Source organism: Rhagoletis pomonella, unplaced genomic scaffold (assembly GCF_013731165.1).
Source record: "Rhagoletis pomonella isolate Grant_MI unplaced genomic scaffold, Rhpom_1.0 Rhpom_scaffold_01082, whole genome shotgun sequence".
NCBI classification, from domain to species: Eukaryota; Metazoa; Arthropoda; class Insecta; order Diptera; family Tephritidae; genus Rhagoletis; species Rhagoletis pomonella.
Window position 1 is genome coordinate 1 of NW_023459636.1, and position 23,385 is coordinate 23,385.

General features: G+C 38.2%; 2 protein-coding genes across 2 annotated transcripts; one reads left to right on the plus strand and one right to left on the minus strand.

The window, feature by feature from the left end:
• Window positions 1-6,431: 6,431 nt before the first annotated feature.
• Window positions 6,432-7,590, plus strand: LOC118751919 (myb-like protein P; the record flags this gene model as incomplete). Its single annotated transcript, XM_036486745.1, has 3 exons — window positions 6,432-6,603; window positions 6,682-7,147; window positions 7,232-7,590. Coding segments are annotated over 3 exons (892 nt in total), but the record flags the coding sequence as incomplete, so codon positions are not given.
• An 8,828-nt stretch (window positions 7,591-16,418) lies between these two features.
• On the minus strand, window positions 16,419-23,201 carry LOC118751917 (DNA-directed RNA polymerase II subunit RPB1). Its single transcript, XM_036486743.1, has 9 exons — window positions 22,744-23,201; window positions 22,154-22,678; window positions 21,130-22,086; window positions 20,457-21,057; window positions 19,656-20,395; window positions 19,217-19,591; window positions 18,042-19,143; window positions 17,793-17,981; window positions 16,419-17,729 (listed from the first exon to the last, which is right to left on the minus strand). Exons 1-9 carry the CDS (start codon window positions 22,819-22,821, stop codon window positions 16,627-16,629), a joined length of 5,670 nt encoding a protein of 1,889 aa, XP_036342636.1. The 5' UTR covers window positions 22,822-23,201; the 3' UTR covers window positions 16,419-16,626.
• Between the last annotated feature and the right edge of the window lie 184 nt (window positions 23,202-23,385).

Consider the following 23,385-nt stretch of genomic DNA (forward strand, 5'->3'; position numbering starts at 1 on the left):
TTTTTTCATGAGACTTCGGACGACAAAAACTTTCTGGCGGAAGGGTCATTAAAAATATATGAGTTTTGACATGGCTGGCATATAAAAACTTACTGGTCGCTTTGCTACTCATTTCCTGTACTTTCCACCCGTTTTTCTTCTACTTTCATGTAGCTCTTAAACATTTTTTTTTTTTGGGGCGGTAAACACTGCACGACACACTTTCGTCATGAGCTACCCAAAATTAAGCGTTCTCCTTCCTTTTTTATATACATATACACCTACCAAGCAGACAGTGGGGATTTTCCAGTGGCGCTTCGTCGCATGTCTTATACATATAGTTAGGTTAGACTTACATACATATGTATGTACATATGTAGATAGGCATAATATTACTGAGCGTGTGGATTCAAAGTAGTGACAAAGCTTTGGCATTCATTTTATGCCAGTCGGTCCGAAGGATATGGCTGTCTAGTGGTTTGAATTGAATGGTATGCCATAAAAGGGGTGGCAGCCAGCATTATTGTTGTTAACCGTCATGCAAAGCAATTTAAGCTGCCTCTATAACTTTTGTGTTTGTTCTTGTTTTCTTATTAACGGAGAGTGCGCATTGCGCCCGTTGTCCTTTCCGCATCTTCCACCCAACCACACTTCAAGTCTCTATATACATAAATATGTAAGCACATTAGGGTGCGCCAGAAAATAGAATTAGATTTTGTTTGCGAAGTTCGACATGTATATCGTTAGTGTAGTATGGAAAGGGCGTAGCTCACATCGTCGCTGAAATACAAAAAGCCGTAACTAACTAAAAATCAAAACTTTAGTTAGTTGTGGTTTTTTTTCATTTCAGTGATTATGTGAGATACGCTCTTTCCATACTATACTAACGATATGTACGTACACTTAAATTTTTTTCCAATTGACTTAAATAGCATATCGTTGATGAAATGTAGAAAGGCCCTAACTAACACAATTTATTTTTTTTTTCAGGAGAGACAAAAGCGTTATATAACATTACTTAAAAAAAAAAAGTTTTTTTTTATCAATTATTTAGAATTTCTGTCAGTTGGGGCCTTTATGAATGCGAAGTTATGAAATAAATGTTTTAGTTATTCGGGCTTTTTGAATTCATGTAAAATCCCACATTTTTTGTTCATATCAAAGCAAGTTAGTAGTTACTTTGAGTTATGAACTGAACAAGAAAGAAGAAAGGGATAGTATAAGAATAATATTTATTTAACTGTTAGATGCCTGTAGCTTCCTTGGAATAAAATTAATGAGACCGCGAACGTATTGCTTCTTCTGATCCCACGACATCATCCAGAATGAATTAAAAATTTATTTTCGAGCATTTTCATCAAACAGAAGGCGTTTATGGTTATTTTTGAGACAAAATTACGACAAACACAATTCGCCTAAAAATCTGGATGGCCTTTGACAGAAAGCATTCCCGTCCTTTGTCTTAGATATGCCAGTATACTCCTTAATATGCATCCTAGTTTTTAGGTCATTCCAAAGTGACGGTGGGACGAGCCCCATTGAGGACACATAGTTCGTGAATAAAATGAACACTGCTGGTTTGATGTGAATATTCATTATATTTTTAATAAGGGACCACATTTAAACAATGGGAAACTTAAGCATTTGTGTGTTACGTTAAAAAATATATATATCGATGTAACGGGTGGGACATCCAATAAGCATATGAACGCTTATAACTTCTCGCCATAAATTTATTTTTTTAATAACTCATCACCATTTTAAAGTTCATGAATTGTTCTTTATTTGTGGATAATTATTTGTTGCATTGTCACCTTTAGTACATGAGGAACCCTTTGAAATCTTGATGCAAAAATATTACAGCATATTATATATGCATTTATAACATTTATAGCATTTATAACCCACTGGGAAAATAGGTAAGCACCTTGCGAGGTAAGCCATGTTTTCTTTCAGTTTTTAGTACCAAAATTGTCATCATGGCCAATGTCATCTACTAGTAAAGGGCAAAATGAACACCTCCGAAGACACATTACGTTGTCAGTTGCAAAATAACGTGCAGCCGAAGTTATTTCCAAGCACCGAACTACTCCGAGCGACTGCTCTGCATTACACGTAACTTACTATGTAAAGCGGCTCAGAAGTATGTCTGATACCAAATGTACATTCTAAATTCCTACTTACATAAGGCGGCCATGCCTTTGTAAAAGTAAGGGACGTTCGGCAGGGAAATGGTAATGACTGCCAGGTGAAGAGTAAGTTGCTAATAAGGTATTATTACGTGCTCCTAATTCCCACTGGGAAAATAGAGAAAATAGTGAAAAATATATAGAAATAAATAAACAAAATTAATGTAATTTATTTATTTTTTTAACTGAGGAGTCGTCTTCCCTGGCATTGCCCAAATGCAAAACCTCCTAAACTTGTACAACTTTCTTTGAAGTTTCATTTCCATTGTTCAATTTTTTGTAGTAAAAGTACTTCAGTTAGGGCTTTTTGCTTTGCACCCGTGTTCAGCTCGGTTTAACGTTATGATTTCAAATGTAACAAAAAATCATAACCGAAATAATAAATTTTATTTATGTAAATGACGGAGGCCAATTTCAACTAAAGAGTAATGGTACATATACACTATTTGGAACAAAATAATTTTGGGATACCCTAATCTACACACTTCTGCAGCTACATACATCTCTATATGTATATTTCATATACTTTCAACCCCCTTTCTTTTAAACATAAACTACCCTGCAGAAAAAAATTATCAATTGATAAAAAATAACCCACTCGCTGCTAGCTTTTTTGCGGGATTTCTATAAAATATATAACTTGTAGTTAGCTACAAAAAGCTAACTTGAAACTAGTTGACAAGTAATGCAGGAGTAGTGCAGGAGATTGTTTTCTTTAAACGCGTTTCTATTTAAATTTCCTGCCCTTCGCAAATACTTTTTCGAATTGAGGACAAATAAAAGGAACATCGAAATTTCATATTATCATTTTGAAGTTATGTCTGACGGAGTTCGAATATGGGACCACCTACAGCAGAATATGTAAACAAATATGAAATGTAATAAAATATATAAAGTAAATAGATAAAAAAATAAAATTAAAAAAATTATTTGTTTTTCCTATTGATATTTTATGTCCAAAAGTAGTTAGTTACAAGTTAGCTACATCAAATGCATAGGAGGTTGACTATTTCGCCGCTATCGCCATAGAAATATAGTTAGCTTTCGTCAAAGAAAAATATACAGATAATAAGTGAATTTTAGCTCCTTCCTAATCAGCTGAAAGCTAACTTATTGTTAGATACATTTCCTGCAGGGTATGGTTGTACATACATACATATGTATATAACTTAGTGAAAGTGAGTATGGGGAGAAATGGAGTTTCGCATGCGGAAACAATATATAAAGTTGGCTTAACTTTAATTGCCACTGGTCAAAGTTTTGATGAGTTTTTGTTTGCGACGCTGGCCAATAGTGGCCAACTTTGTTTTGATTGACGATGGATAGGTGGTAAGAAATGGAAATTGTAGCTAGAACAAAAAATGGGGCAACTTAACTTTATTGCCGGGAAACGCCGTAAACAAGTCGGAAATTGAATTTACCCGTAGTATGTTTGTAATAAATATGGATATGTACTTACATTCATAAGGTACGTACATACATATTTATATACTAGACTGCATCACTCCCTATACAAAAACAAGATCGGTACTATTTTTCCATTGGAATTATAAAATCTATTATATTTTAAGACGTCTACCAAAATAGTTCGGAAAAATATTAAGATTTACGTGAGCTGGACCGATTTGAAAATACCTCCAAAAATGGAGTTTTTTATGAATCAAAATAGTTTCTTAACGATTTTTTTTTTTTGAAAAAATCCCCTCAAATGATAAAAAGGTTTAAGCTAAAAAAATCTGCATAAATATATTAAAAAAAAAATAATAATTAAAAAAATTTTTACGGAATCGTAATAATGAGATTTTTGATGCTGTTTGTTAACTTTCTTCAAAGATTGGTATAAGAAAAACTTACAGCCTTGTTCTGTATCACGAACGATAGGCAACACGAACGATTCGTCTGCAGAGGAATGCCTCAAAAATTATTCCGGCGGTATCATTCTTGCCGGTTTAAACGCAACCGGGACCATTTCAACGCAATATATGAAAAGCAAGACGAAGACGACCGATAGAGTAATAAAATCACAATCAGAGATGTTGTCGTCCGCAGACGAATCGTTCGTGTTGCCTATCGTTCGTGGTACAGAATACGGCTGTTAAACTCAAAAGGTATGGAAGTAAGTGACAAAAGAATGGAAACCGTTTTCGTAATTTGACTTTTTTCGATATGTAGAAAGAAGTTTATTTAGTTATAGGGTTTGGTAGCAGTTCTTCAAAACGACTTACTACTATACAATTAATGCGTTTGGCGCCATTTTGATGCACTTTTGGGTGTATAATAAATACCTACATCTAGATTTCTCGGCCAAACTATTCTGATTCCTTGATGAATTTGCCGATGTCACCTATAGTAGATGCTGATATATCTTGTATATGTCTTCCTAATACTTTATAACTAAAAGTTGTTAGACCCGGGCATTCACAAGGGAAATGCTGTACACTTTCTTCGCTACCTTCTAGTTGACAGCGTTTTGAAAACATAAGATAGAAATTCTATTTTCTATTAACTTTACTAAATTAAATTAACCACATTAAATAAATTAATAACACTTTAAAACCAATCAAAAATAATAAATAATTCAATGAAAAAGGTAAAAAACATTTTCAAGCTAAATATATTAATTTATCATAACGAAATCGAGGTAAAGTTCCACGAACTCAAATAAATACAAATGAAATAAAAGTCAACTTAATATAAAATAAAAAATTAAATAATTCACAACCAAAAAAAATTACTCAAAATAATATTCTTATAAATAAAATTCTAGCATATTCAGCTATAAAAATTAAAGCAAATCCACCACTTCTGTGACAAGCCACATTCTCTCTGCGTGTTTGTCAATTGTTTTGTTTGTGATCCTTCATAGTTGCTGCAATTCTCAATACTTCTGTCCTTGATCTGTTAAGAAGGTCTACTGTCTCCGTCCTGTTATAGTCAGACCACAGTGTCTTGGCTACTTTGCAAGTCTGTATATTAGAGACAAGGAGACACCGAGTTCAATGGAGTACACACCTGTACCCTCACCACAGTCCATCTTTGAACCGTCGGTATAGCGAGAGACTGGCCCTTAATCGGCCACTTTGTCTCTACGGCACTATCTTCTGGTTGGGAGCGGAGTCTTACTTGTATGTTATTGAAGCTCAGTTTAGATAAAATATAGTCGGTATTTTGCCGTGATTCCATTTCATTGATGATTATTCCGTGCCTGAATCTCCTAGTCTGACGGTCGGTACATATCCACATCAATCGGTTCGGTTTCAGTTCCCAATTTCTGCTTAAGATTCTCTTGAAGGTGTAGTATGCTATGCAGTCCTTCTGCCTACGATATTCGATGTTGATTTTGCAGTTCAGTTTGGTGTATAGCACGACTCCCAAATACTTTGCGCAAGAATATAGTTTGAGCATCTAACCATGAATAGCATAAGTTCGGTCTTGTCTGGGTGTACGTTTAACCGATTTTCTGTGTCCGAAACTCTCAAATTCTCCAGTACAACATCACCGGCGTACACCACCACTTTGACGCCGCCTCTGTTGAGATCTTTCCGCATTCCGTTCAATGCTATTGCGCTATTGGGTGCCTCTACACTGGTATAGGGGTAGTCTTGTCATTTTAAGTTTTTGCTTTTAAATTAATTGTCGTTTACTTTGGGCAACTGTAGGCCGCACCGTCGAAAACAGGTTTCGAGATAGTTCTCACCCACAGGAAATTTTCAGGAAAAAACCATCTGGTGTTTATGGCATTCGCCGACACGATGTTGCTTACTTATTGGTTCTTAAAAATCAATATTAAAAAAGATAGTCTCCGGAAAGCAAGTCCGAAGAGTCGAACTCAAGAGGACAGGTTTTAGGTAGTCATATTAAGTATTCACATCGACGACCAATGTGGCTGAGTGGTTAGACGTGCTTACTACCGGATCCCTCTATTTTTGTTATAACATAACATTAGTGCGCACACCACAAATTGGAGGGGAAGTTCGGCCAAACACTTAACAAATGTGAAGGCACCAAATATTTATTTATTAAGCATTAAGTGTTAAGTATTAACTATTATGAGAATTATCAAGTTTACATTTTAACCTTATTTTCTTTTTTGTGTTTGGGTTTAAGTTGTGTTTATGTTATGTTTTGAGTGAATAAAGTGAAAAAGAATTTTGTGGTTCATTTTCTGGCTTACTGGAGCACTAGCACTTCATCCCTCATGCTTCCAAAATTTGTAAACATAAATGGTCAACACTGGTAACCGTTTTAATTTTTACATTACAGTGATCGGTTTCCATACTACAAATCGAACGATGATCGTTGGAAGAATTCAGTGCGACATAACCTCTCCATCAATCCGCATTTCCGCAAAGGACACAAAGCGCCACAAGGAGCTGGCCACCTGTGGACAATATCCAGTGGAGACTCAGCAGAAAATGTGCTAGCATGGGAACATGTAGGTTTTAGGAACAACACTTGTCAACCAGAATCAGAAGATGCATTTTTTACTATTTATTTACTCTCCTCTCCACAGAAGAAGCAGCGACTGGACTTATTCTTCAAAATGGAGTCCATGAATCGTGAACGCCTACAGCAGCATCAACAACAAATGCAGCAACGGCAAAGTTGCACCTCACCACATCCGGATTGCCAACAAATGCAGCAGCAGCAACAACAACAACAACAACAACAACAAGGACCCCAGCAACAATGCGTCTATGATGAAGCCGCAACAGCAGCCGCCACAATTACACGAGAAATGCTCAACAGCAGCAGCAGCGAAGAGGCATGCGGGCAGAGATGCAACACAGCTACGGACAACAACAATCACAGACTAGAGAGCACATCGTTGGTCCATGAATTGCCATTCAACGATCTGATGAGCGACGAAGAGCTCCGCAAAACGGCTGGACAAATTCTGAATGGCATACATCGCGAGGTAGAGGTGCAATCGGTGAACTCAATTATTAGTACCTATCACGATGTGCTGCTGGATAATGGTGAGTGGCAATGAGTGCTAAGGGTCAATGGACTAAAACGTAATTAAATTTCTTTCACTCTTCCTTTTGTTTAAACACCAGAAGATTACCTAAATCCCATCCACAAGGATGTCGCTGTGCATGAGAGTGGTCTACGTAGCACGAATGCAACACATCTGCCAGCCGCTACATATACAAATTCGCATAATTCGAGCTCCCAGTATTATGTCACCGAAATCGATCCACTCGAACTGGGCATACAAATGTCACATCAAGTGGGTGCGGAGGAGGTGCTCTTCAGCGATGAATTCAATTTGAATTACTTTGGTTACAATGGCGCCAATGATATTGTTGCCTGACCGCCAGCACCGTCAAGAATGACAAATGGCATAGCGTCTGTAATCAGTGTAACCGCAGTTGCAGGACGTTTGAGTTCGATTACGTCGTTGGAAAGTGGGTCATTGACGCAGCAATTGGGTGCGAGACCGGTGGAGCATGTTTACGGTCAACCACAACAGTAATTACTGGAGTGTGAAGTGGTGGTAGTACATACATACATAAATATGTAGTAGAATTAAGATACTATACATACATTTACTATACTTATTTAGAAGTTATGTATTTATTAATGTTAAGAGGCCTTACAATCACTTCTAGTCACTAATTGTGGATGTTGTTTATCTATACTTAGTAGAATAATATGCCCATAATTTTACCAAAAATATGTACATTTAGAGTTTACTCTATTAAAACATTAGAAAATTGTTAAGTAGATAAGGATATGATTTGTATGAATGTAAGTATGTACTGGGTATACAAGTAAGTTTTAGGGCCGTTTGCACATCGTTATTGACACCCAGAATTTAACATGTGATCGATAAAGCAGTCGATGTGTTTAACTGGAGGATTTACCTCCACTTAGTGTTAACTAGACATGGTGCAAACGACCCTTAAAAGAGTTTTTCTCGATTTTCTAACTTTATTGTGCAATGTAATTTACTGAAAATTTTGCCCATCGCTAGCTATGACTTTTTCTGGCAATGTATTGATTCTGCTCCCATAAAAATATTCGTCTTTGGAGACCATGAATTTAGCAATCCCGCCAATTTTGTATACCTTCATCTGAAGTGAAGCGTACGACTGTAAGGACGTTCTGCATGGACCGGAATAAATGGTATCCGGTACCAACGAGATAAGTTTTGACCACTTGTGCAACATGCGACCGATCATTGTCATGGTAGAAGATCAATGACTCGTATCTGGTTGCCCAGTCCGACCGTTTTTCCGCAATCGCTTGCTTCAGTCGTTGTCAGTGGTTGTCTGTAGAGGTTCCCGTCGGCCGTATGACTACTTTTCATAAGCTCATAACACAGGAGCCCCTTCTGGTGTGAATCTATTTTCACGACTGTTGAAAAGACAATGCAAAAACGGCTTCGCTTTGTAACTTTGAAGGAGCATCTTAGAAACAGTGAAACGCCGTTCGATATCTCTTGGTGTGAGCTCATGTGGCACCCAGCTTCCGACTTTCTGGACCATACCAATGGCTTTCTATCGCAATGAAATATCTTGTTATGTCACGCCTTATATTGCCGCAAGTTCTTCTTGGGTGAGGCACGGGTCTTAATCCAAAACTGCCTGCTTATTCGGCCTCTATAAACGTTGATAGCCTTCCTTCGCGCTCATTGTCAGGTGTGTCGAAATCGCCATCAACGTTGCAACCAGTACTCACAGGTTATTGATGGCTCATGTTCACCGTAGGGCTCACAGAGCAGCCGTTGACTTTCTGCTGCACTCTTCTCCAGATGGAAGCAAATTAGCAATGATCACCGCGAATGGAGTTTTGTTGTTAATTGATAACGGTTTTTATATGAATTTGGCTGCAGCATTTTCCGGTATGCTTAAATACGATTGGAACCCTTTGTTGAAATAGAGGTATAAACTTAATCTTCTTTTACACATTGCTTTCCACCCAAGTTGTAGTAGTTCCAAAGCGTGAAGTTTTCACTTTGCCTTCCCTACATTCACAACAACGGAAGTCGTTAGGGCTTTCCTGGATGACTGCTGATCGGAAAAGGCACGTGCTTAACTCTGAATAAGAAGGAAGGGACACCGCGAACTAACTGATACTTTGTACCACGAAAATCGGATCTACGTAACCGAAATGACCAGTTTTAAATCTGGCCTAGGAATATCACCCCATCATCATTCCCTAAAAACTAGTCGGGGAGTTTGTATGTTCTACAACAACAAATTCGTATCAAAAAAATACGTCTCCATATCTTGTTGATTAAGCAATGTACCTTTGGAATCATGCTGATCCTTAAGAATTCGGGAGTTGAAATCTTTCAGTCCCCTTTTGTCTAAAAAAGCTTAACTTAACAGGCAAAAGTCGACGCTACTGAGGCCGGCTTTTCTCAGATTTGTGCCTCTTAATGGTACCTCACAATAGGAAGGAGCTACAATTTAACGACACCTTCAAACGGTACTACATATATTTAACCCGAAAAGGCGCCAACTGGCAGGTATGCTTCTGCTAGAGCTCCGTCAAAATGGGGGTTACAATTGAGCGTAATTGCCAATTATACGAATTCGACAGAAAACCCAAGAACTGTCCTTTTAAAACCAAGTAAAGTTTGACTTTATTAATTTGTATTTACCGATCAAGAATAAGTACATACATAAAATAAAGGGGCTAAATGGTATTTTGACTGACGCATCCACTTGTTGCCTGACTATGACGAAGGGCAAGGTAAAAACCGTCTATGTAGTGCTCGCAGGAACTCTCAGCGCCAAGAAATGAAGTGCGCAACAACTTCAGCAGCAGCAAGGAAAACGCGCGAAGTTCTGCGAAGACCGCTCGCCTAGACTCACTAAATACCACAAAGAAAGCCCTCCCCTTTGGATTCGAAAATCAAATAATTCGGATTTGAATATTTGGCACTATGAATATATTACATATATCTATTAGTCCGTATCGGCTTTCGAATCGCAATATAGGGTAGATCCCCAGTTTTAGCATTGTGTGTGAAAGCTCAAGTAAGTAAGTAGGCTATCAAAGAGAGCCTACATAGATTGGGAGAAAGAGAAAGTTATCGGTCTGTTTATTACTAACTTAAGGGAATGGTACACCTTAGCATGGTGAAATTAATTTCACCATGTACCTTTGAACTACAGCCACAAGCCAAAGTAATCAGGCCATCCTCGTCGGCACACGACACACATTCTACGGCTAGCATCTCTACCAACGCCAAACCAACAGATACATACGTATGTACATATCAAGGTTCATAGATATTTATTTTCGCATACCAGAAGACCCCACGCCATCAGACTACAGTATATTTTGCTTTGCTGCCTCTATGCTTAAGTGCACATTTAAGATATCTACCCTAAAATGCGCATCAGAGGCATTATTTTTAACATTTATAAGGAAACTGCTCCGATAGATGCATTTAGCATACCTGCACATTGGCGATACCTGCCTTAAAAATTGGCCCTACAATTACCTAATTTTACAACTTTTTATTTATTTTGCTCATTTCGCAGAACCACGAAAATGGCTATAAATTTATGTAGTTAAATAGATAATTAGATACTATTCGGTAAAAATTTCGCTTGATGTAATTGCTACGTGGTAAGTGCTTCTCCATTATTTGGTTTCATATGGATTTGGATACCTTCCTCATTGAAGTAGTAAAGAGAATTCGCTTAAGTGCCTTTTTCGGTTAAGTGCACAAGTTTTTCGTGCAAAGAAGGATGTGCAGCTAAGCAAAATATACTGTATACCCAATAAACATTGAGCTTGATTCAAATGAAGTCCAGCCCATTATCGAATTTGAATTTTAATGAGACAGTGATTGCCTTATATTTCCAAGGTGTATTTAACAAGGTTGTGTTGGGGCGATAGCTGAGTTTTTCGCCGTGAAAATTAGTACGTCAAAATTATGTGTTTGTTGTTATTCACACCAATAACAGTATGGATATCTGCGTATAATTAGTTAGTTTATTTTTTTTACTTATATACGGCTAACACAACCTTGTTAAATGCGCCTTTAATATTTCTCTTCGAGAGTGAGCTGGATATCGAAGGCCATTTTCGAACGCTCGCCACAATGTTTATTGGGTATCGTTACCTTAATTCACAAAGGCCCTAACCCACACTTTAATCGAAAGCGCGTTTTTCACAGATATCAGTAGGATATATATAATGTTCTTTGCTTCTCCTGTAAAATAAAAAATTAGATGGTTAGGTCCTTTGTGAATTAAGGTGACGATATGTGGAGATAAACCTGAGCGGCAATTACCACACCAACTTTGTTAGCAGTCGAAAATATAAAAAAAAGCTCAGAAGGAAAATAACAGCTATGAGAGAACCGCACTACTTCAACTAAAGTGCTTACGTAGGGGACATTGGTTGAAGGGATCGAACAGGAGAAATTTATATCATCTGCAAAAACTAAATATTTGCTTAGTGGGGGATCTCATTATATTTTATAGACGAATGGGAAGCTTATGCTCAATGTCGTCCCAGTAAAAACACAATTTCGACATTTCCAAGAAAAGGTTTTCTGAGTGTCGTCTAGATATGTCCGCTGGCTGCCTGAGCAAAGCTATCACACCTTGGACCACGAATATGTATAGTATACACTGTATACCCACATGCATACATTCATATATTTTATGTACAATTTAATTAAGATCGCACAAGTTCTGAGATAGTAAAACGCGCTCTTAATTTTGTAATGCATATTTATCAGGACTGCAAACCACACCAAAAATAGGTGCGGTTCGGTTCAGTGGTTTGAACCACGTAGAAAATGGTTGTACCGGTACAACAACCGCTTCATGAGTATCCCTGAACCGCAGTTTTCGGTTCGGTTCAAATGGTTCAATTTTGTTGTGCAAAAAAAAAAAAAAATTTGGCAAAATTTGACAAACCTATAATATAATAAGTAATTTTTAAGCAAAAAACAAAACCGACCTAAAAAAATATATATGTATATATATATCTATATATATTTCAAGATCCAATGATCGGATCTAAATCAGATTAGTCCAAAGTTATGCAGTAACATACATAAAAACAAACAAAAAAATTTAAAATTACGACGAACTAATAACCTCGTCATTTTTTGGAAGTCGGTTAAAAATAACAGGCTTTGTTACTGAAATCAAATCCTAATATCCACATTAATTATGGTGGAAAAACAAATGGGGCGCATCATTTTAGCAAGCTTTGGATATTTTTCGTTTGTTTATTTTTTTTAAACACATAAGTCTATCTTTCGAATTTTGTGCAAATTATGAAAATTCTGAAAAGTTTTATCTAAATCGCAAATTTTTAATAAAAAATTCTAGGACACATTTTTAAATTTTAGGTTGGTTTTTGGCAATTTTTCACTCAATAATACTCATAAGGATTGAGCCAAGAGCTTGTGTGAGCAAATCCAATTTTTTGCCAAAAAATGTTAGTTACGTGGATTTTGCAGAACGACGATACGCAGTCAAAATAATAGGTGTTCGACATTTGACTATTTTTCTTGATTTGGTTTAATGTTCATTAATTTTTCATAAAAGTATAACAGCAACCATATAAATCGAAATTTAAAACTTTGTGCGAAAATTAGAAAAAATCTACAAATTTCATCCAAATGCAAAGTATACAAATTTTGTATCAGAACTAAACAAAAATCCGAGTATGCTGTTTTATAGCTCCTTCAATTTTAGTGTAATATTTTCTTCCATATAAAAACATTTTAAGTATTCTTTATATGGGCGAAATTACAACTCACAGAGTTGCCATCAAACAAATTTTTTTTTTTTGAATACGGGTTTTTAGACAAAGATATTTATTACAAAACTTGAAAAACACTATGGGAGATTTTCTATTTGAACCGAACCGAACCATTTTTTTGGAGTGGTTTTCGAATCGGTGTTGACATTTCAAAATAAAAACGGTTCGGTTCGAAGCCCGGAAAAAACGACGGTTCGGTTCAAAAACCGGTTCAGTTCAAAACCGATTTGCAGCCCTGATATTTATATATAACAATTATCTATGTTTATGTAACTAAGTACATTAATAAAAATATATGTATGTACATACATAACTATAATAAATTTTAACAAATAAAATTTACAAAAATCATTGCAATTTAATTGAAGCATTGGTTGGGCCTTATTCGATCCTGAAAATGTCATTTTAACTGATTCTATGTATATTAGACTGCAGCAATCCACGCTCAAAAAAAATCGGTACGGTTTTTCCATTGGAATTATAAAATCTTTCGTGAAATCTACGAATATGCGATCACTGAATACGAATTGCTACGAACGTTGTGTATACTTTGATGGATTCTGTGATAGTATTAATTATAGTTTAAGACTTGCGCTAAGACGTGGGCTGGACCGATTTGTTAAATACCTCCAAAAATGTATTGTTTTATGAATAAAAATAGGTTTTTTAAAATAATTTTTGAAAAAAAATCAACTCAGATGACAAAAAATTTTAAGCTTAAAAAATTTGCATTAAAATATTTTCAACAAATTTCGAAACTTTTTATGCTGTTTTTGAACTTTTTTGAATAACTCCGCCGAAACTTTACCCCTTTACACTTATGAGCAGTGTTGCCACAAAATATTTTTATTTTTTACCAAAATCCTCGGAAATAGTTACCAAATTCAACAAAAAATTACCAAACTTATTTTATGTGCAGAACTGTACAAACATACATATCGAGCCCTAAGCGCCATAATAACGTAACCGACATTTTTTTTACTTTTCTTTTTGATGCGGATGTTCCTAGAGCATCAAAAAGAAAATTTTGAAAAAAATTTAGCTTACGTTATTTTGGCAGTTAGGGCTCGATATATATGTATATCCAAAGATACCAAGCTTTTCAGGTAATCAGCGCTCTATTAACCTAAAATTTTTACGAAAGTTTGTTGAATTTTTTTAAATATTGAACAAAGTTTGAATTTGTTAGAGCTCTGTTAAAGAAAGAAAAATATTTTTATAAAAAATAACCAAAATTAAGGTACTAAAAAAAATAATATGTTAAAACTTGTCAAAATATGGTGCGGCTATAACTTTTTCGACCACTGTATGTAAACAAGTGACAAGAAAATATATCAAAAATTCAACGCTTGAAGGAAAGCTTTCGACTCACACATAGACAGAGTGAAGCCCCGCTGAATGCCGTAGCTTTTTGAACGAGAACATATGTATGTAAGTATTGTAATTGAAAAGCTGACGAACTGACAGGGAAAGGTAGGACCACCCAAAACCTTCCAGGAAAGGACACGGTGGATATACTTAGCAAAAGCCACTTTCAAGCAGTTTGTTAAAGAACACACCATTGTAGTAGCCAAGGAATGCTGGAACAACTTTCGCCTTGCCAAACTTTCAGGATTACCTGGTATTTCTATTAAAGGGAACGCTTACGGTCCACTTACTAATGTGGAATCAGAACCAATATTGACCTATTTGATATGTAAAACCGAATTGAAAAAGTTACCAAATTGAAAAATAAATTACCAAATTACCAAACTTGATAAATAAAGAAAAAAATTACCAATTTTGGTTAAAAATTACCAAAGCGGCAACGCTGCTTATGAGGTATCATTCGAAAGGCATTTTCTCACCATTTTTATTTCTTTGCAAATTAACTCATTCAAAGTATGACAGAAAAGGTACGAGCGTCATTCCAAGTTGAATTAAGATGTGTTGATATTTGAAAAAAAGCTTCTTGGAATAGATCCCTGCCCCTACACCGCAATCCATCTTACCGGCTTAAGGTTTGAACACAGGTCCAATAGCTTCAGACCCAGTACTGTCGTCTTCGAGTGCGGATTCATCACTATTTCAAACTTGCGAGCCTTTGCCAATCGTTGGGAGTATCATGCCTAATACGGTATCCGACGAATCCCATCCATACATGCCTATTACGGTCCGAAGGATGTCATTCGCACGAATCTCAACCTTCACACTCGATTATTATGGCAGTGCCAATCTGATGAGATCCATGCGGATCGCAACCGATTATGAACAGAAACTCCCTGAGAGTTTTCTCTCTTTTCCCTTTCCTCCTATCATGGATTAAAATTCCCTGAGGATTTTTTATTTTAAATGGCGGAGTTGAGCTGTCAAAAAAGTGTCAAACAGCTCTTTCGAAGTTCGAATTTTCTCCTCCCAAATTTTCGGGGAAAGTGCCCTGAGAGTTAATTATTGGAGGATTTCTTTCTTGGGAGAAACAAATTCCCGGAGAACAAACTCTCCGGGAGTATTCAAAATTGGGTTGTATATCTCTGCAAATGTTCCTTTCGAGAATTATTACCTTGAATGGTTTTAATACCACCTGAGACCCCGTGGAAACTACTAGCCCAGTTGTTTCGACGAGACCGACTGATCGGGTATAATATTAGGCCACAACTCTAAGCAGCAAAAACAGCCGCTAAACTGAACCACCACCAGGGTAGCCAACTCATTTTTGAGAATTCCCCGATTTCGACAAAGAAATTCCCCGATTTGCCCGAAATTTCGTAAAATAGATAGACCCATAGATATCTCCATTTTTACAAATTACAAAATTTTGTAATTTGATATATTGCTGGTCTTTCTGTTTATTTTATTTTTAAATGTAATTTACCTGCATATGTGTTCATAACTCGAACTAAACGTTTATAAAGTTAGTTAACAAATAAAGAATACAAAATGTGCATCTAATATTTACATACATACAGTGGTCGAAAAAAACCCAAGTTTTGACCAGTTTTCACAATTATTATTGTTTTTTTGTTATTTAATTTGATAAATCCAAGCATCAAACTGTGTGCAATATTAAAAAAAAAAAAATTTAAATCTTTTCCCCGGAGGTGTTGCAGTTTTCTTCCATATAAAAATAAATTGTGTTTATTCGTTATATTGAAACAAATGCGACAAAGAAATTTCTAAAAAATCATACATAATCAGTACTTTTAGTTGCAGCCACTTTTTTTATGCAACTTTTTTAACTCATTATGAAATTAGTGAGGCCAAAAAGAAAAAATAGTTAACACCTAATTCCTCACAAAAAAGCCGTTCATCCCCCGATCCTTCACGCAAACTAAAATTCCCCACAAAAAAATGGTCCTTTCCCCCGATTCCCCACGCAAACTGAAATGCCCCGCAAATCGGGGAATTCCCCGCGAATTGGCTTCCCTAGTTCGCACTCAATTGAAAAACCTATGCCCGTTTGTTCATCGGAATCAATTTCGCTAACCCCCTCCTCCCCCCCAAAAATAAGAAAACTTGATGTGCGATTTAAGAGAGCTTTCTCTCTCAAATTTACGCTTTATTACAAATGATTGCAATACAATTATAATTTGATTATACATTGAAATCGAACGATTAGTCTTAAATGCTATACAAATATTTTTATATGGATATCAAATAGAATATTTTTGCGGGTATGGCATTGTGCCAACTACTTTAAACGCCTCAAAAGTCTTTACAGACGACTTTCTTAATCATCGCTTTCCTCAAAAGTTGGACTACTCGGCGAATATGCTGGACTGGTTGGACTGTAGCCTTGTGAGGGCGCCGTTGGTGAATACATCGGCGATGTTGGTGAATAGTTTCTAGCTGTGGGCGTGTACGTTGGAGATGTTGGTGAATATTTAGTGCTACTAGGCGAATAGATCGACATATTGGGTGAGTAGCGTGGACTTGTAGCCGAGTAGCTAGATCCAGTTGGACTGTATTGATTGGCCGGTGAATGTTGCGGCGAGCTCGGAGAATAAAGTGGCGATGTTGGCGAATATTTCGGTGAAGCCGGCGAGTACTGCGGCGAACCCGGTGTATATTGTGGTGAACCCGGAGAGCCATCATACGATGGCGAAGGTGGTGAATAAGTTGGTGAAGTGGGTGAATATTTGACACCGGTTTGCGAGTATGCAGGCGAAGCGGGTGAATAGTGTGGTGAGGCCGAATAATTGGGAGAAGTAGGCGAATAAGATGGTGTAACGGGTGTATAGTTTGGTGACGAAGGCGAGTACGAAGGAGATGTTGGCGAATAGCAAGGTGAAGTTGGCGAGTACGATGGGCTCGAAGGAGAGTAAGATGGTGATGTTGGCGAATAACTTGGCGAATTCGGCGAGTAATTGGATGAAGTTGGTGAATAAGCACTACCAGGCGAATACATGTTTGTGCCACTGCCTGAGAAAGACGGACTGGACGACTGATAGTTCGAAGTGGGCGAATAGACGGGAGAAGTGGGCGAATAACCGCTAGTTGACGGTGAGTAACCGGTTGATTGTGGTGCAAAATTCGGTGTAGTTGAATAACGTGGACTTGTGGCCGGATAAAGTGGGCTTGTGGGCGAATAATTAGGACTTGTTGGTGAGTAATTCGGAGAAGCTGCGCCCGGTGACGAAGCGGTATAATTCGGACTAGTGGGCGAGTACGATGGGGAAACACTGGGCGACGGTGGTAGATATGGTGACATCGAAGGACCTGGCGAGCTGGGTGATGAGCCAGGATGGGCAGGAGACCAACTAGGCGACATGCCAGATGCATCAGAAGCAGCTGATGGTGAAAAACTGGGGCCACCAGGTGTCATGCCGGCCACTATAAATAAAAGTTACATATTAGATAGAATTTCAAACTATGTATATAAATATGGGAACATACTTTGTCCAGATGGCGAGAAATAACGCGGAGTGCCACACTGTACCCACGGAGTCATTGGTGGTGTCATGCTTGGTGTAGAGCCAGCACCGAAGAACATTGCCGAACCACCAATCATGCTTGATCCCAATGTGCTGGGGATTTCGATGCCGTAACGACACTTTTCTGCATCCAGTAGCAGATCAAAGCAACCTTAAAGTGATAAAGTCAAATAAAAAGCAATTGCATAAATATAATTTTTTGTTTACTCACCGGTGCCCATACGCGGCAGCTGGCCCATAATAATGTTCTCGGACACACCTCTCATCGGATCCGTCTCCGCATGCGCTGCAGCGTCCATTAACACATCAACGGTTTCTTCGAATGAGCAACGCATAAGTGCACCAGTGTCCTGCCGGTTAATACCGTGGCGAGTAATAGCCATCAAATGGCCCTTAGCCGTCATTACGTCACACAACAAGGCCAAATGACGATAGTTCACGTACAAGCCATAGAACTGTAGAACAGCGTTCATTTCTTTTTCAACTGACTTACGCACAGCTTCGATACCCAACACTTGGAAAATCTCACAAATATCGTTAGACGATGTACGCACCGGATCCACATCGCGTTCAGAGAGTACTTTCATCATTGAAGTACCATCAGTTTCCAATAACCATTCTCCAATGGCCTTGAATTCTCCTGTCTCCGTTATGACTATACGCTTTTTGCTGTCCGTTTGCGGCAAATGCATATACACCTTGCCAATGGCTTCGATGCCCTGCAATGTCATGTCTGAAAGCATGTTTGCTTCAATGCAACGCAAGAACATATCGTCCTCCATTTTATCGACAGCCTCGTCCTCATCTTGGAACTTAGTTTCTTCATTGTTCATTATACGTATACGTAGCACCAATTTGTCGGCGTTATCGTCATTGAAAATACAATTCAAATCGTCACCAAAGCCGGCGTTAATCTTTTCTGCGATTTGTTCCATAGTCAATTTCTTATCAGTCATACGTTTACGATCCAATTCAATACGCAGCAACCATGGCGAAATACGTGTCGGATCAAAATCAGGCATCTCGTAATAGACGTTGACGAATTCCTGATCCTCAGATATTACTGTTCTTTGGGGATCAGGATCATAGTAAATTGCTGTATTAGCAGTAACCTTGCGTAGCGTGGTATGTTCCAATCGACACAATACATTCTTTGCCTTTTCTGCATCACGCGCCGCACCACCTGTCAGGAATACAGTTAGAGAAGGCGCCTTTGGTTTCTTGGATATGTTGATAATTTCTTTTAGACGCGGCACACCCAATGTTACGTTCTTCGAAGACACACCAGCAAAATGGAAAGTGTTCAGTGTCATCTGAAAAGTGCAAATAATTAAATTTTAATATTTAAAAAACATGCAATGAATTTATTTCTGTTCGCCACCATACCTGTGTAGCGGGTTCACCCAAACTCTGCGCAGCCAAAGCGCCTACCATCTCGCCGGGATTTGCCTGCGCTTGTTGGAAGCGTGTCTCAATTTCACCAATCAACCATTCGAAGGCTTCTGTTGACAGACGAAACTCTTCTGCTACATATTTAGTACAAAGTGTGGAACGAACTAAACATTGAAACAGCAACGTGGCGTTCTCGTTGGCCTGTTTGGAGAGACGATCATTGCCCACCACTATAACGCAGCGTTGCAGTAAATCACGCACGCCATTAATAACACGCAAAGGCGAGAGATCTGTTGGCAAGCGTTTGTTAATGTGGAAAATTTTCTGCACATTCCAAATCATACGCTGCAAGTTACACGGTAGTACTACCTAAAAGGGCAAAAGATGGAATAAAATATTGGTTCAATAAAAAAAAAAATATTACAAATTCTACCTTTGAGTCGCCATTGGGGAAAATTTCACGCAAGGCTTGACGATCGTGACATAACTGATCCCACTCGATTTCCAACTCTGGCAACGCATTACCGCTCTCACTCAGCTCTTTGATCACCTCATCCGTGAAAACTTTGCGCATATAACGCTCATTAGACCAATCAAATCTGAATCGCTTCTCAAATGCTTTATTAGATAATTTGACAGTTGGCAAATTCTGAAACTCTACTGTTTCACCAGCCAAACCGTCCTCGCCGTAACGCAACTGAATTAGCTGACCCACAGAATTACGCACCGTACCATCATAGTTAACCATAACAGACTCCATAGCCTTTATGAGACGACGTTGAATATAACCAGTTTCAGCAGTTTTGACAGCAGTATCGATAAGACCTTCACGACCACCCATAGCGTGGAAATAGAATTCTGAAGGTGTTAAGCCGGCGAGATACGAATTTTCGACGAAGCCACGCGACTCAGGACCGTAATCGTCTTTAATGAAATGTGGCAATGTGCGCTTACGGAAACCGTATGGTATACGTTTACCCTCGACGTTCTGTTGACCCACACAAGCAATAACCTGTGAGATATTAATGTTGGAACCTTTAGAACCCGACACCACCATAGCCTTTAAGTTATTATATTCTGTCAGCGATTTCTTAGCTGATCCACCAGTTTTGTCACGAGCATCATTTAGAATACGATTTACTTGATTCTCGAAAGTTTGACGCAAGGTATTACCTTTGAGCAAGAAATAGCAATAGTAAATTAGTTGTGGAGGGAACACATTCAATTCACATACCTGGTGTTGGCTCCAATTCCATGTTGTGCGCTTTTTGAATAACGTTTATGACATCGTCTTTGGCCTTTTTGATGGCTGTCTGAATTTCTGTATATGTCTGAGGATCGGCAATTGTGTCACCAATACCAATGCTGTGGCCTTCGAGCAATAACCAATTATTAATTACAGTTTGAATGTTGCCGTAGAAACGACCAGCGATTTCATGACCCAATTCTAAGAAACAAATATGCAGCAAGGATCCAGCAGAAGTACCTAGTGTCTTTTTACATAGAATACCCATGATCAATTCACCATGTTCGACCATTACTTTTGTGTCACCGGGTGAGATCCATTTGTATGGACCTTCATCCTCGTCGTCTGGATGGGTAGAATGTGTACGTATCATATTCACGTTGCCAGGAATAATCAATGAGAAGAGTTGTTTGCCCGTCCAAAGGGGACGCGGTTTCAAAATACATGGCTGTGGCACTTTGCCATCCCATGTGGGTAAGAACATAAGCAAGTTCATCATCTGTTCGCGTGTGATAAATACATCACGCTTTGTCATTTTACGTACAGCTGTAAGGGTATCCTGCACAATACCCATGACGGGTTTGTTAGCCTAAAACACAAAACACATACATATGTATTATATAGACTTCCTGTTAAGTATATAAATTCAAAATATAAAAACCTGTGGTGTGATAATCTGACGAGGGGTAATATGAATATTTTCAACCTCAGCGCGCGTTTCCATAGATTGTGGTACATGCAAGTTCATTTCGTCGCCGTCAAAATCAGCATTGTAAGGTGAAGTACAGGATAAATTCATACGGAATGTAGACCAGGGCAATACTTTTACACGATGGCCCATCATACTCATTTTATGCAAAGTTGGCTGACGATTGAAAATAACCAAATCGTCATCACGTAAATGCCTTTCTACTTTGTAGCCACATTGTAAATGCAAATCTGATGGCTTGGGATGGAAACGTAAATCTATACGTTCGCCGTTATCACGTACAATGTATTTTGCACCAGGGTATTGTGAATTACCTCGACGTACTAGCTCCTGCATACGATCGATATTAAAAGGCGTCACCAGTTCTGGAAATGTTAGATTTTGTGCAATGGAACGCGGCACACCGACTTGGTCAATACGCAAGTTGGGATCTGGTGTGATGACAGTACGTGCCGAGAAGTCGACACGCTTACCCATCAAATTGCCACGAATACGACCTTCTTTGCCCTTCAAGCGCGCTTTAAGAGCTTTGAGTGGTTTTCCAGATTTTTGCATAGCACGGGGCATACCAGGCATGTCGTTGTCCACCAACGTTGCGACATGGAATTGCAGCATTTTTATATTCTCTTGAATAACATGCGCTGCTGCGCCTGTGCCCTCGTTCTTCTTCAATTCATTATTGGCTTTAATAATATCAGCCAACTTGTGTGTTAAATCGTCCTGATTCTTAGCTGCACCAAACATAACGACTGCCGGTCGTACCGATAGTGGTGGAACGGGTAACACAGTTACAATCATCCAATCGGGACGAGCATATTTGGGATCCATGCCCAGAATGAAACATTCTTCATCTGTTATGTGTTTCAGGATTTCCCAAACACGCTCTGCAGAAACTACAATTTTCTTTTCCTATTTTATTGAGAAAAATGCATATTTTATTAAGAAAATTTAGGTTTATGCATTTTCTCATGATCACCTGCGAGTCCTCATTTACATGCTTCCATTCAGCCGTTAACTCTAACCCGCTACGTCTAAGTGATGGTTGATAATGACCACAGCCACCGTGGCCTTGCTTTTTATTGGGATCCGCCTGTTGTCCATCTTTTGCCATATCCATATCCTCTCCACCCTCGCACACAGTTTTACCCTTACATAAATCGTACACATATGCCAGACGCTTACGTGGCTGTCCCTTCGATTTCATCACAATCTCCTTTATTTTTGGATTTTGTGGCGATACTAACATTTTAGAGCAGTAAAAGCACACACAACGCAATATCTTTATAGTCTTTGTTATAAAACCAATGTGAAAAACTGGTTTGGACAAGTCGATATGTCCAAAATGTCCGGGGCACTCCGTCATATTGCCAGCGCATGTTTGACAACGAGACGTTCGATCGATTACACCTTGACGCGGGTCCATTAGACCACCCAATTTGGGTCGGCCACCTTCCATTGTCTCAGCAAACTGTACGCCACCTTCTGTGACGGACATTCGACGCTAAGATAGTAAAAATTATGAAGTTGCACTTACATAGGTATGGATATGTGAAATCTGCTACTTACGATTTCATCAGGTGACAATATACCGAACTGCACCCGTTTTACTTGGCGCAAGGGCGCCTTGGAGTCATTAGTCGACATAATTATAGTCTACTTTTTTTTCCCAATAACAAAATTTTTCTTTATTAAAAACCTATAAAATTACCAAAAGGGTGCTCCCCTAAAGGCCGGAGTCTCCGACTGTGGCGCACTCGACACGATGCGTTTTTTTCTATCGCCTCGTTCGTTATCGACGTCGCAGTTTCTTCTGGTGAAATTTGCAAAATTTTCAAACACACATTAAGGTCCTAAAATAAACAGTTGTCGCCCAAAAATCTGTGGGCGCAAGTGCCGCGACACTTTAGCTACAATTTAAAGTGCTTTTTGTTTATTATTTTGCCGAACTGACGCTTATTTAACAAGGAAAAGATTGCAGCAGGTTCATTAGATGACTTTTTCCTGTGGCAAAAAGAAGCGAGTATTTCCCGCGGCCCAAAGTTGCATTTAATTTACTAAGGCACGCAGAGTTGTATTATCGAAGTATTGAATATAAGAAATTCCTAAAGGTGTTCTTACACGATGTGTATTTGCGTCTGTAAATGTGATTTTTTCAATACGTATGTAATTGCGTATGTCTGTCAAATTCCCAGTCTTTATTTAAATATT

Excerpts from the sequence above, each read along its gene's own strand:
- LOC118751917 (XM_036486743.1), bottom strand. The coding sequence starts at position 22,821 with ATGTCGACTAATGACTCCAAGGCGCCCTTGCGCCAAGTAAAACGGGTG. Across the intron at positions 19,592-19,655 it reads TCCCCAATGGCGACTCAAAG|GTAGTACTACCGTGTAACTT; the intron begins GTAGAATTTGTA and ends TTGCCCTTTTAG. Across the intron at positions 19,144-19,216 it reads TGGGTGAACCCGCTACACAG|ATGACACTGAACACTTTCCA; the intron begins GTATGGTGGCGA and ends TGCACTTTTCAG.